General features: G+C 48.5%; 1 protein-coding gene across 2 annotated transcripts in view; it reads left to right on the top strand.

Moving 5' to 3' along the window:
• TUT1 (terminal uridylyl transferase 1, U6 snRNA-specific) overlaps window positions 1-10,831 on the top strand; it is a 104,507-nt gene extending 93,676 nt beyond the window's left edge. For both annotated transcript variants that reach the window (XM_063945017.1, XM_063945018.1), the window contains exon 10: window positions 9,556-10,831. In XM_063945017.1, coding sequence (XP_063801087.1) covers window positions 9,556-10,682 — 1,127 coding nt within the window. In that variant the 3' untranslated portion in view covers window positions 10,683-10,831. The remainder of the gene's footprint in view (window positions 1-9,555) is intronic.
• Window positions 10,832-13,013: the final 2,182 nt, after the last annotated feature.

Below are 13,013 nucleotides of genomic sequence, written 5' to 3'. Positions count from 1 at the left end.
GTGGCGTTACCGTCTCCTGATACGGCCGCCCTCAAGGATCCAGCTGATAGGAGGCTGGAAACTACCCTAAAGAGTATATACACACATACTGGTGTTATACTGCGACCAGCCATCGCCTCAGCCTGGATGTGCAGTGCTGGGGTGGTCTGGTCGGATTCCCTGACTGAAAATATTGATACCCTGGATAGGGACAGTATTTTATTGACTATAGAGCAATTAAAGGATGCTTTTCTTTATATGCGAGATGCTCAGAGGGATATTTGCACTCTGGCATCGAGAGTAAGTGCGATGTCCATATCTGCCAGAAGAAGTTTATGGACGCGACAGTGGTCAGGTGATGCGGATTCCAAACGACATATGGAAGTATTGCCGTATAAAGGGGAAGAATTATTTGGCGTAGGTCTATCGGATCTGGTGGCCACGGCAACTGCCGGAAAATCCACCTTTTTACCTCAGACCCCCTCCCAACAGAAAAAGACACCGTCTTTTCAGCCGCAGTCCTTTCGGTCCTATAAGAACAAGAGGGCAAAAGGACAGTCATATCTGCCCCGGGGCAGAGGAAGGGGTAAGAGAGGGCAGCAAGCAGCCCCTGCCCAGGAACAGAAGCCCTCCCAGGGTTCTGCAAAGCCCTCAGCATGACGCTGGGGCTGTACAAGCGGACTCAGGAGCGGTGGGGGTTCGACTCAGGAATTTCAGCGCACAGTGGGCTTGCTCACAGGTGGACCCTTGGATCCTGCAGGTAGTATCTCAGGGTTACAGGTTGGAATTCGAGAAGTCTCCCCCTCGCCGGTTCCTAAAGTCTGCTTTGCCAACATCTCCCTCAGACAGGGCGACGGTATTGGAAGCCATTCACAAGCTGTTTTCTCAGCAGGTGATAGTCAAGGTACCCCTCCTACAACAGGGAAAGGGGTATTACTCCACGCTATTGTGGTACCGAAGCCGGACGGCTCGGTAAGACCTATTCTAAATCTGAAATCTTTGAACCTGTACATACAAAAATTCAAGTTCAAGATGGAATCACTCAGAGCAGTGATAGCGAATCTGGAAGAAGGGGACTTTATGGTGTCCCTGGACATAAAGGATGCTTACCTGCATGTCCCAATTTGCCCTTCACATCAAGGGTACCTCAGGTTCGTGGTGCAAAACTGTCATTATCAGTTTCAGACGCTGCCGTTTGGATTGTCCACGGCACCTCGGGTCTTTACCAAGGTAATGGCCGAAATGATGATTCTTCTGCGAAGAAGAGGCGTATTAATTATCCCTTACTTGGACGATCTCCTGATAAGGGCAAGGTCCAGAGAACAGCTGGAGGACGGAGTAGCACTAACCCAAGTAGTGCTGCAACAACACGGGTGGATTCTGAATTTTCCAAAATCTCAGTTGACCCCGACAACACGTCTGCTGTTCCTGGGAATGATTCTGGACACGGTTCAGAAAAAGGTGTTTCTTCCGGAGGAGAAAGCCAAGGAGTTATCCGAACTTGTCAGGAACCTCCTAAAACCAGGAAAAGTGTCTGTGCATCAATGCACAAGAGTCCTGGGAAAGATGGTGGCTTCTTACGAAGCAATTCCATTCGGCAGATTCCACGCACGAACTTTTCAGTGGGATCTGCTGGACAAATGGTCCGGATCGCATCTGCAGATGCATCAGCGGATAACCTTATCGCCACGGACAAGGGTGTCTCTTCTGTGGTGGTTGCAGAGTGCTCATCTGTTAGAGGGCCGCAGATTCGGCATACAGGACTGGGTCCTGGTGACCACGGATGCCAGTCTGAGAGGCTGGGGAGCGGTCACACAGGGAAGAAACTTCCAGGGAGTATGGTCAAGCCTGGAGATGTCTCTTCATATAAATATACTGGAGCTAAGAGCAATTTACAATGCTCTAAGCCTGGCAAAACCCCTGCTTCAGGGTCAGCTGGTGTTGATCCAGTCGGACAACATCACGGCAGTCGCCCACGTAAACAGACAGGGCGGCACAAGAAGCAGGAGAGCAATGGCAGAAGCTGCAAGGATCCTTCGCTGGGCGGAAGATCATGTGATAGCACTGTCAGCAGTGTTCATTCCGGGAGTAGACAACTGGGAAGCAGACTTCCTCAGCAGACACGATCTACACCCGGGAGAGTGGGGACTTCATCCAGAAGTCTTCCACATGATTGTGAACCGTTGGGAAAAACCAAAGGTGGATATGATGGCGTCTCGCCTCAACAAAAAACTGGACAGGTATTGCGCCATGTCAAGAGACCCTCAGGCAATAGCTGTGGACGCTCTGATAACACCGTGGGTGTACCAGTCAGTGTATGTGTTTCCTCCTCTGCCTCTCATACCCAAAGTACTGAGAATTATACGGCAAAGGGGAGTAAGAACGATACTCGTGGCTCCGGATTGGCCAAGAAGAACTTGGTACCCGGAACTTCAGGAGATGCTCACGGAAAATCCGTGGCCTCTACCTCTAAGACGGGACCTGATTCAGCAGGGACCGTGTCTATTCCAAGACTTACCGCGGCTGCGTTTGACGGCATGGCGGTTGAACGCCGAATTCTAAAGGAAAAAGGCATTCCAGAAGAGGTCATTCCTACACTGGTTAAAGCCAGGAACGAGGTGACGGCACAACATTATCACCGCATTTGGAGAAAATATGTTGCGTGGTGTGAGGCCAGGAAGGCCCCCACGGAGGAATTTCAACTGGGTCGATTCCTACATTTCCTGCAAACAGGATTGTCTATGGGCCTCAAATTGGGGTCCATTAAGGTTCAAATTTCGGCCCTGTCGATTTTCTTCCAAAAAGAATTGGCTTCAGTTCCTGAAGTCCAGACTTTTGTAAAAGGAGTACTACATATACAGCCCCCGGTTGTGCCCCCAGTGGCTCCGTGGGACCTGAATGTAGTTTTGGATTTTCTCAAATCCCATTGGTTTGAGCCACTCAAATCGGTGGATTTGAAATATCTTACATGGAAAGTAACCATGCTACTGGCCCTGGCTTCAGCCAGGAGAGTATCAGAATTGGCGGCTTTATCGTATAAGAGCCCATATCTGATTTTCCATTCGGACAGGGCAGAACTGCGGACGCGTCCTCAGTTTCTGCCTAAGGTGGTGTCAGCGTTTCACCTGAACCAGCCTATTGTGGTGCCTGCGGCTACTAGCGATTTGGAAGATTCCAAGTTGCTGGACGTTGTCAGGGCATTGAAAATATACATTTCAAGGACGGCTGGAGTCAGAAAATCTGACTCGCTGTTTATACTGTATGCACCCAACAAGCTGGGTGCTCCTGCTTCTAAGCAGACGATTGCTCGTTGGATTTGTAGCACAATTCAACTTGCACATTCTGTGGCAGGCCTGCCACAGCCTAAATCTGTCAAGGCCCATTCCACAAGGAAGGTGGGCTCATCCTGGGCGGCTGCCCGAGGGGTCTCGGCATTACAACTCTGCCGAGCAGCTACGTGGTCGGGGGAGAACACGTTTGTAAAATTCTACAAATTTGATACCCTGGCTAAAGAGGACCTGGAGTTCTCTCATTCGGTGCTGCAGAGTCATCCGCACTCTCCCGCCCGTTTGGGAGCTTTGGTATAATCCCCATGGTCCTGACGGAGTCCCCAGCATCCACTTAGGACGTCAGAGAAAATAAGATTTTACTTACCGATAAATCTATTTCTCGTAGTCCGTAGTGGATGCTGGGCGCCCATCCCAAGTGCGGATTGTCTGCAATACTTGTACATAGTTATTGTTACAAAAAAAATCGGGTTGTTATTTGTTGTGAGCCGTCTGTTCAGAGGCTCCTACGTTTGTCATACTGTTAACTGGGTTTAGATCACAAGTTATACGGTGTGATTGGTGTGGCTGGTATGAGTCTTACCCGGGATTCAATATCCTTCCTTATTGTGTACGCTCGTCCGGGCACAGTATCCTAACTGAGGCTTGGAGGAGGGTCATAGGGGGAGGAGCCAGTACACACCACCTGATCCTAAAGCTTTAGTTTTGTGCCCTGTCTCCTGCGGAGCCGCTAATCCCCATGGTCCTGACGGAGTCCCCAGCATCCACTACGGACTACGAGAAATAGATTTATCGGTAAGTAAAATCTTATTTTTATTTACTAGTCCAGTGCAGTTTTATTGTGTCTAAAATAATTTCTGCATTGTCACTGTGACTGTGTGTGCCTGCTTGTGCTGTATGAAATTCACTTTCAGTGTATCACAGCTATAGCTATCACTGTATTCTGTACCCTGCGGGGCAACTTCTGTTAAGTGTATTTTACTGCACTCTTCGGTCACCTCATACCGCATTTATTCTCTGTTTATGTTCTATATTTACTGTCACATAAATAAGGGAGTGTTTTGCAGGTATTGTATTTGTCCAGCTATATTGTACTGTTACACTCTACGGCTACATTCACTATAATGTCTGCCACAAAGGGCTGGAAACCCGCGGGCGCTCCTGCATCATGCAGTGCTTGCGCCAAGGATTTACCTGAGGGGGAAGTTTTAACTGATGGTTTGAGTACTGGGTGCCATACATCTCCTCCCAGTCAGCCCACAGCCCCTGTAGCCAATCAGGAGCCACCTTGGGCAGCATTCTTCAGTATGCTGAATACGCTTGTGACACGTCTTACGCCCCCTTTAGGACCTCCTGTGCCATTGCAGCCACATTTTGTCCCTGTAGTTAATCCGCCCTGGGCGGACACTCTGTCTACCCAGATACAACAATTACATCAATCTTTGGTTAGACAAAAGTCTACCCCACGTACCTCTGGGGTCAAGGGGTCATCTAAAAGGGCTGCTTCCTCCTCACAATCCACTAATATTTCAGATAATTCTTCTGATGAGGATGGGGAATATACTGATCCGTCAGACACTGATACAGTTGCTTCTGACGAGGAACCTACAACTCAGGTTGATGTTCCTGACCTAGAGGAGGCTATTAAGCTGATTCTACAAATCGATGATAATGTAGATCCCACTACTGCGTCTAAGAAACCTGATAAGTTTAAACGTCAGAAGGTTGCTAAAGTAGTCTTATCACATTCTGACCATTTATTAGAAATACATCAGGAACCCTGGTCTTCTCCAGGAAAGAAATTCTCCCTGTCTAAGAAGATGTTAACTCATTATCATATACCTGCGGAGTTGAGTAACAAGTGGGAAAATCCACCGCCGGTGGACTCTAATGTCACCCGTCTTGTGGTGTCATCTACTCTGTCTGTCACCACTGTCACTTCACTGAAGGAACCGACGGATTAGCGTGTGGAGGAATGCCCGAAGTCTATTTACTCCATTACAGGTGCTGTACATAGACCCACTATAGCAGCCTCCTGGGCCGCAAAAGGAATTGAAGCATGGGTTCAGGCATTAGAGAAGGCATTCACAACCTCGGTCCTCAAGGCACACTAACAGTCCAGGTTTTACTGATATCCAGGCTTGAGCACAGGTGACTTAATTAGTACCTCAGTTATTTTGATATAACAATCTTTGCTAAAGCCTGGATATCACTAACACCTGCGCTGTTAGTGTGCCTTGAGGGCACGGGTTGGGAATGCCTACATTAGAGGAAGAGCTGCTGCAGGATATTTCTGACACTGTCTCATATTACCACCGCCTCCCACTATATTCAGGAGGCGTCCTCTGAGGCAGGTGTATTGGCAGCCAAGGCGTCGACTACGTCTATACTGGCTCGCCGAATTATTTGGTTGAGGTCCTGGAAGGTGGACCTGCACTCCAAAAAGACCTTGGAGGTGCTCCCCTTTAAGGGAGACATCTTATTTGGGGAAGATCTGAATAAGATTGTGACTGACTTGGCGACTGCTAAGACTGCGTTTCTCCCAAGTACTGCACCGAAGGCAAAGAGTATGACTTTTCGTTCCTTTCGACCTCCAAGGAAAGCAAAGGATCAGGCGTACCCGAGACATGCTCGTGCCTCCAAAACCACTAAGCCCAAACCTAAACAATCCTGGGCTGCCCATCAGCCTGCTTCCAAACAAGACAAGCCTGCTGCATAACTGGCCGGGCCTCCCCCTGGGGTATCCCAGGGTGGGAGGCCGGCTTCTGCAATTCGGCCAGGTCTGGTTAAGGACCACTTCAGACGCCTGGGTGCGGGAAGTTGTCTCTCACGGGTACACTGTCTCTTTCAAGAGACCTCTCCCTCGCCAGTTCTGCACGATGGTTATTCCTTCGGATCTGTTGAAAGCGCAAGCTCTAAACCTGGTTGTGCGATCCCTCCTGGACACACGAGTGGTAGTGCCGGTACCTCTGTCCCAGAAAGGCAGGGGATACTATTCGACCCCATTTCTAGTCCCGAAACCCAATGGGTCCTTCCGGCCTATACTCAACCTCAAATCATTGATCAAATTTGTGAGAGTGTCCAAATTCCGTATAGGAAACTCTGCGCTCTATTGTACTGGCCATTGAACCCGAGGACTATACGGTATCCCTGGACATACAGGATGCTTACCTGCATATAACTATTGCCATATCGCATCAGCAATATCTGCAGTTTGCTATTGACAACCTACATTATCAATTCCAGGCCCTGCCATTTGGACTGGCCGCGGCCCCTCGGATCTTCACCAAGGTCATGGCCATGATGACGGCCCTTCTCCACCATCAGGGAATCAGGATCCTACTGTATCTGAATGACTTGCTGATCCTGGCAAACTCCTAAGATGTTCTCCACAGTCATCTGGAACTGACTGTCCAATTCCTACAAGCCCACGGGTGGCTCATCAAGTGCAAAAAGTCCTCGCTGGTCCCTGCTCGGAGCATGGTGCACCTGGGGGCACTGCTGGACACACACAGACAAAGACTGTTTCTGTCTCCAGAGAAAGTCCTGAAACTTCAGGACAGGATCAGATACTTCTTCTCTCGCCCACACTCGGTGATGCAAGTACTAGCTTTCATGGTGTCAGCTTTCGACATGGTAGAGTACCCTCCATTTTATTCCCGCCCTCTGCAGAGGTTAATCCTTTCCAAGTGGGACGGCCTACCTCATCGGATCAGTTCTCAAATTATCTCCTTGACTCCGGAGGTTCGTCTGTCACTGAGCTGGTGGCTACAGGACCAACAGTTGAGCAGGGGCCGTCCCTTCTGGATCCCCAACTGGGTTCTACTGACTACGGACGCCAGTCTGCGGGGTTGGGGTGCGGTGCTAGAGCAACACTCTCCAGGGTCGGTGGTCCAAGGAGGAATCTCTCCTCCCGATAAAATTTCTGGAATGTGTTCAATGCTTTGACTCTTGCCCTGCCTCTGATACAGAACAGGCCTGTTCAAGTACAATCAGACAACGCCACCTCGGTGGCATACATAAATTATCAAGGTGGCACTCGAAGCCGCATGGCAATAATGGAAGTGTCAAAAATCCTTCGGTGGGCGGAACGCCATCTTCCAGCAATATCGGCAGTGTTCATTCCCGGAGTCCTCAACTGGGAAGCGAATTTCCTCAGTCGTCAGGACGTACACGCCGGAGAGTAGAGTCTTCATCCGGAAGTCTTTAAACTCCTAGTGGACAAGTGGGGCTTACCAAATGTAGACCTGATGGCGTCTCGACGCAATCACAAAGTTCCGGTCTTCAGATCAAGGACAATGAAACCTCAAGCAGTGTTCGTGGACGCACTGGCAATTCCATGGAACTTTCAGCTGTAATACGTGTTCCCTCCAGTGTTACTCCTGCCCAGGGTACTACGGAAAGTTCAAGCACCAAGGAGGAATACTACTTCTAGTCGCTCCAGCGTGGCCCAAACGGCATTGGTTCTCAGACCTGCAGGGTCTATTGATCGAGCGTCCTCTTCTACTTCCTCAACGCCCAGACCTCTTCGTTCAGGGCCCTTGTGTATACCAGGACCTGGCCAGCCTGGCTTTGACTGTGTGGCTCTTGACGCTTCACTCCTGAGGGCCAAAGGATTCTCCGAGGCGGTTAGCCAAACTATGCTAAAGGCCCGCAAACCAGCTTCTGCACGGATTTATTACAGGGTTTGGAATTCTTACTTCACCTGGTGTGCCGCTAAGAATTACGATGCATACAACTTCAGAACTTCCAGACTTTTGGCTTTTCTGCAACAAGGCCTAGACTTGGGCCTTCGTCTGGCCTCCCTCGATGTCCAAATTTCTGCTTTGTCGGTGTGGTTTCAGAGGAAGATTGCGTCTATTCCTGATGTTCATACTTTCGCTCAAGGCGTTTTACGGATTCAGCCTCCCTATGTCCCTACTGTGACTCCATGGGATCTGTCTGTTGTCTTAAATGCCCTACAAGAGTCTCCATTTGAACCTCTTGAGTCTCTGGACTTTAAATATCTTACACTTAAGGTCGTGTTTCAGCTGGCTAAAGCCTCTGCTAGGAGGGTGTCAGACTTAGGCGCTTTGTCCTGACGTCCACACTTCATGATTTTTCATTGTGACCGGGCAGTTCTCAGAACTCATCCCGGTTATCTACCTAAGGTGGTGTCATCTTTTCATCTTAATCAAGAGATTGTAGTTCCGGCTTTTATCTCCTCTGGTTTGTCCTCCAAAGAGCGGTCTTTGGATGTGGTATGGGCTCTCCGTATTTATGTGGAGAGGACTGCCTCTCTCAGGAGGGCCGATACCCTTTTTGAACTTTTTGGTTTTCACAAACGTGGCTGGCCTGCGAATAAGCAAACCTTGGCCAGATGGATTAGAATGGTGATTGCACTAGCATATGCACAGGCTTGTCTTCCAGCTCCTGCTGCTATCAAACCCCATTCTACTCAGTCTGTTGGACCTTCTTGGACGGCCCGCCGAGGCGCATCCACTGAACAATTGTGCAAGGCGGCTACGAGGTCCTCGGTGAACACGTTCATTAGGTTTTATGCCTTTGATACTTCCGCCTCCCAGGATGCTTCCTTTGGATGCCGGGTTCTTGTGCCCACTACAGTGCGTCCCCCTCCCATGAGGAACTGCTTTAGGACATCTCCGATGTATTCCCTGTGGAACATAGTGTACCTCGCTGCAGAAAAGGAGATTTATGGTAGACTTACCATAGTTAAATCTCTTTCTGCAAGGTACACTGAGTTCCACAGGGCACCCACCCTGACGCACTTAGCTTCTTTGGGTTTGTATGGCATTAGCCGCTGGTCCCTTCTCCTGTCGTGAGAATGTGGTTCTATGTGACTAACATCTGCCTTCTCTTTTACTTGCTACTGCATTGGACTGGTTAACGAAACTGAGCTCCAGTGTCCGGAGGCGGGGTTATAGAGGAGGCCATGCAATGCATCCTGGGAACAGTCAAAGCTTTAGTCTGTTGGTGCCTCTGGATCAATATCCAACTCTACATCTCGATGTATTCCCTGTGGAACCCTGTGTACCTCGCAGAAAGAGATTTAACTATGGTAAGTCTACCATAAATCTTTTTCCAGCATGCAAATCTCATATATAGTGTCCTGCTTTTTTGTGTGTTCTTGTAAGTATTCATTTGAAAATAACAAAGGAATCTATATATTAGGACAAGCCCACACAGACAGTGACTAATAATCGTTAGTGTGATGCTTTGCTATAAGAAAAATAAATAAATATTTTATATTCTAATTTCTTATTCCTTTTTTTTTTACATTTTCATGCAGGTTGTCTTCTTTCAGAGTTCTTCTCTTTTTTCTCATCTCTGGACCTGCGTTCAAACGTGCTCTGCCCCCGTGATGGACAGCTTGTTCCCCTCCCCTTTTTGTCGCCAACCCCCTCCTGGGCTGAAGGTTTCCGTCTCGGCTCCCTCAATGTCCAGGATCCATTTGAATTGAATCATAATGTTTGTGGCAATGTCAGCTCCCGGATGGCTCGGCGCTTCAGCTCACAGTGCATAGCTGCTGCCAAGATCTGCCGCTCTCCGTTATACCTCCTGCGTTCTCCATCACGCCCTTGGGGCATCATTTTAGTACTGCTTCCTTCAACTTCTGGGGGGGAAAAGGGAGAGGGGATAGATATTTGTATATGTATTAAAGGGGCTTCTTTGGAGAATGTGTTTGTGGCTGTGAAAAGGGTGTTAGTAGAGGTGTTGTTGTGTACTTGTGAGAATAAGCAGAGTAAGAAAAAGCCAGCAGACCAAAGTGGCAGAGAAATGGATGGGAAACAGGACATGGCAGTGGAGAAAAGTGGGGATGATGGTGATAAGGCAGTACCACACATGGAAGGGCTTATCATTGGGGATGAGATATTGGAGAATAATGTTGAAAATATGAGTGACGATGGGGTGAAGAATGAATCTGATGGAAGGAAACGGGTAAACACTGAAGAAATCCAGACTGATAGCATAAAGAGGAGGAGGACAGAAACGGCAAACAAAGAGCACTGTGCAAGTGATCAAAACAGCATAGTTCCCGGGAAGGTTGCTTGTAAAGGAAAGCATGCAGCTAAAACACACAAAGGCATCTCAGAGGAAAGCGCACATTCCATGAGGATACATGTGTGGTACAGAGTATGGGAGGGCAGACGCAAAGAGCGGAGGAGCTTGCAAGGAGAAGTAACCCAGAGAGTAAAACTGGAGGCTGCAGTGTCCCGTGCACTGTCATCTGCAGAACATAAAGGGGACAAACCTCTAATGCAAATAACTGTGAAGGCTCAGTTAACAAGTGAAGGGAATGTACAGCTGCATCTTGCCCCGGATACGGACTGTTACGGATTCAGCACCACCTTCTTCCACTTTTTAAAGGGCTTTTTGCCTTCAATGGTTGAAGATATGTTAACGGGTAAAGACTGAATGCATTATGTAGGTATAAGTAGGGTTCAGGTCAGGGGAACTGAATGAAATCATTTTAGTCTAATGCGTATTGATCAGTATTTGTGCTTGAAAGATATATTGACTAATATTAACATGTAAATAAAGTTTTATATGTTTAAAACATAAAATGACTGAATTTTTCAGGCTTGCTTCATGTTCAGTCCTCTAGATCTAGTAACTAAATACAAATAGTAACTTTATAGGTTTCAGTTTATTCCCAGTGTCTGTGGATAGCTGTGTTAATACACATCATACCATAATTGCTTTTTTATAACTTTAGGGTTTAGTTATCGCGTCTAATCACTTGGAGATATTCATTTACCTTGTGATATTTCTCTTACGTCCTAGAGTATACTGGGGTCCATTTAGTACCATGGGATATAGACTGGTCCACTAGGAGCCATGGGCACTTTAAGAATTTGATAGTGTGGGCTGGCTCCTCCCTCTATGCCACTCCTACCAGACTCAGTTTAGGAAATGTGCCCGGAGGAGCAGGTCACGCTGAAGGAAGCTCCTGAAGAGTTTTCTGCATTTATTTTCTCTGTTTGTTGTTTTCAGGCAGGGCTGCCTGCTTCGTGGGACTTAGGGGGGGGGGGGGGGGGCCCAATCTCTTGAAGGGTTAATGGTCCTGTTCCCCGCTGACAGGACACTGAGCTCCTGAGGGAACTATACGCAAGCCCCACCACTGCGAGCGTACATTCTCGCAGCACGCCACCACCCCTAACAGAGCCAGAAGAATGAAGAGTGGTGTGTACTGAGCTGGTGTCCCGGTTAGCGGGGCGCCGGCCATTATGGCGGCACGAGGGTACGTAAACGCACAGCTTCTAAATGGGGCGGAATGCGTCTCCAGACACAGTACACAACTGCATCTCAGTACACTGTACACAGTACCCAGACTGGCAACACAGTCTTAAAACGGTTTCTTTCCATTTTAAGCACCAGATTCCTCAGCCAGTATAAAAAAAAGCAGGAAGACTGCGCGCCATTGAAGGGGCGGGCCTTCACTATGAGAGGATCCAGCAACTCACCAGCGCCATTTTCTCCGGCAGTGTCCACAGGTTATCCACAGGATAACAATGGGATATGATCGAGCGACACCAAACGATCAAAAGCTTTCAGGCCTCCCAGGATGCAACCGGCCCGTCCATATATCCCCGCCAACTGGCTCAGGCAAATCAGTTTTTTTGTTTGGATCGGCAGGAGCCGGATCATGGTCAGAGGGCTGCTGTTCGTTTTAGCAGTCCTATGCTTTCTTATGTTATTTTTTAGTCTTACTAGTTTTTTGAGTGATCTTTTCTAAACAGCGTCTTATACGCTTAGAAAGAGTCGCTCCAACAACTCTCCGCTGGGCCGCGACAACGCTTACCCAAGAGTACAGTGCTGTTTCAGTGGGCGTCTGTGTCGGATATACTAGCAGGTCCAGCAGACGTTACCAGGCTGTGGCCGGAGCACGGAGAGAAGGTAAGGCATCAATTCCGCTTAGTATATGGAATACGGACACAGCCGCACTGTATTGGGAGGAGACTGCCAAACAGCTGATGCGGCTGCCACCGCGGGTGCACCAGCGCTAGGCCTTAGGGATCTTAGGCACCAGGAATAGTATGAGACAGCGATCCCTAGGGTTGATGTCAGCAGGGGATGTTAGACGCTCTCCTGGTCGCCCCTCCTACCTGTTTCATGACCAGTTTCCGCCGAGTCTCCCGCCATGAACTGTTTCCTTGCTTCCGTCCCAGACGCTACCACGAGGGGACTCGGTCGCAGCATAGGCCTGTGTTCACTAAGCGCTACCGCAAGGAGACCCGGTCGCCCCATTGGGCTGTGACCAGTGCGTCTTTGTTCACTGAGGGTCTGTGTTCACTATAGGTTCCCGGAGCGACAGTAGTGTCTGGATCCACTCAACGTTCGCTAACGTATTGATCGATCCTGGAAGCGAGGTGAGTCTCCCTGTATCCCACTCTACTGAGTACGGGCTTTACAGCACTAAATTTCTATCTACTTTGTTCAGTATGAATAGTTGAGTGCCTATTACATATGAGTCTGTGTACATTTACTGTGGTTTTCTTCGCATTGCGTCTGAATACGTTAGATCTGTGTAAAACAGGATTCAGTAATATGTACTCCTACATACTTTAAAATGTTTGTAGTTGATAATGTGCTCATATGACTAATATATAACATGTGACTGACTGCTAGTGTGATTGGTGACTTTAATATATGTTTGTCAGTTGTTTCTTCTGGTCCTCAATGCTGGTGCATGGATAGGGTCAGATTGATATCACTTTAGAAGGTTAAAGTGGTTACAGTCACAAA

This window comes from Pseudophryne corroboree, chromosome 11 (genome assembly GCF_028390025.1).
Source record: "Pseudophryne corroboree isolate aPseCor3 chromosome 11, aPseCor3.hap2, whole genome shotgun sequence".
In the NCBI taxonomy this organism is placed as follows: Eukaryota; Metazoa; Chordata; class Amphibia; order Anura; family Myobatrachidae; genus Pseudophryne; species Pseudophryne corroboree.
Note: the sequence above shows the minus strand (reverse complement) of the source record. Positions and strands in the feature narration are given on the sequence as shown.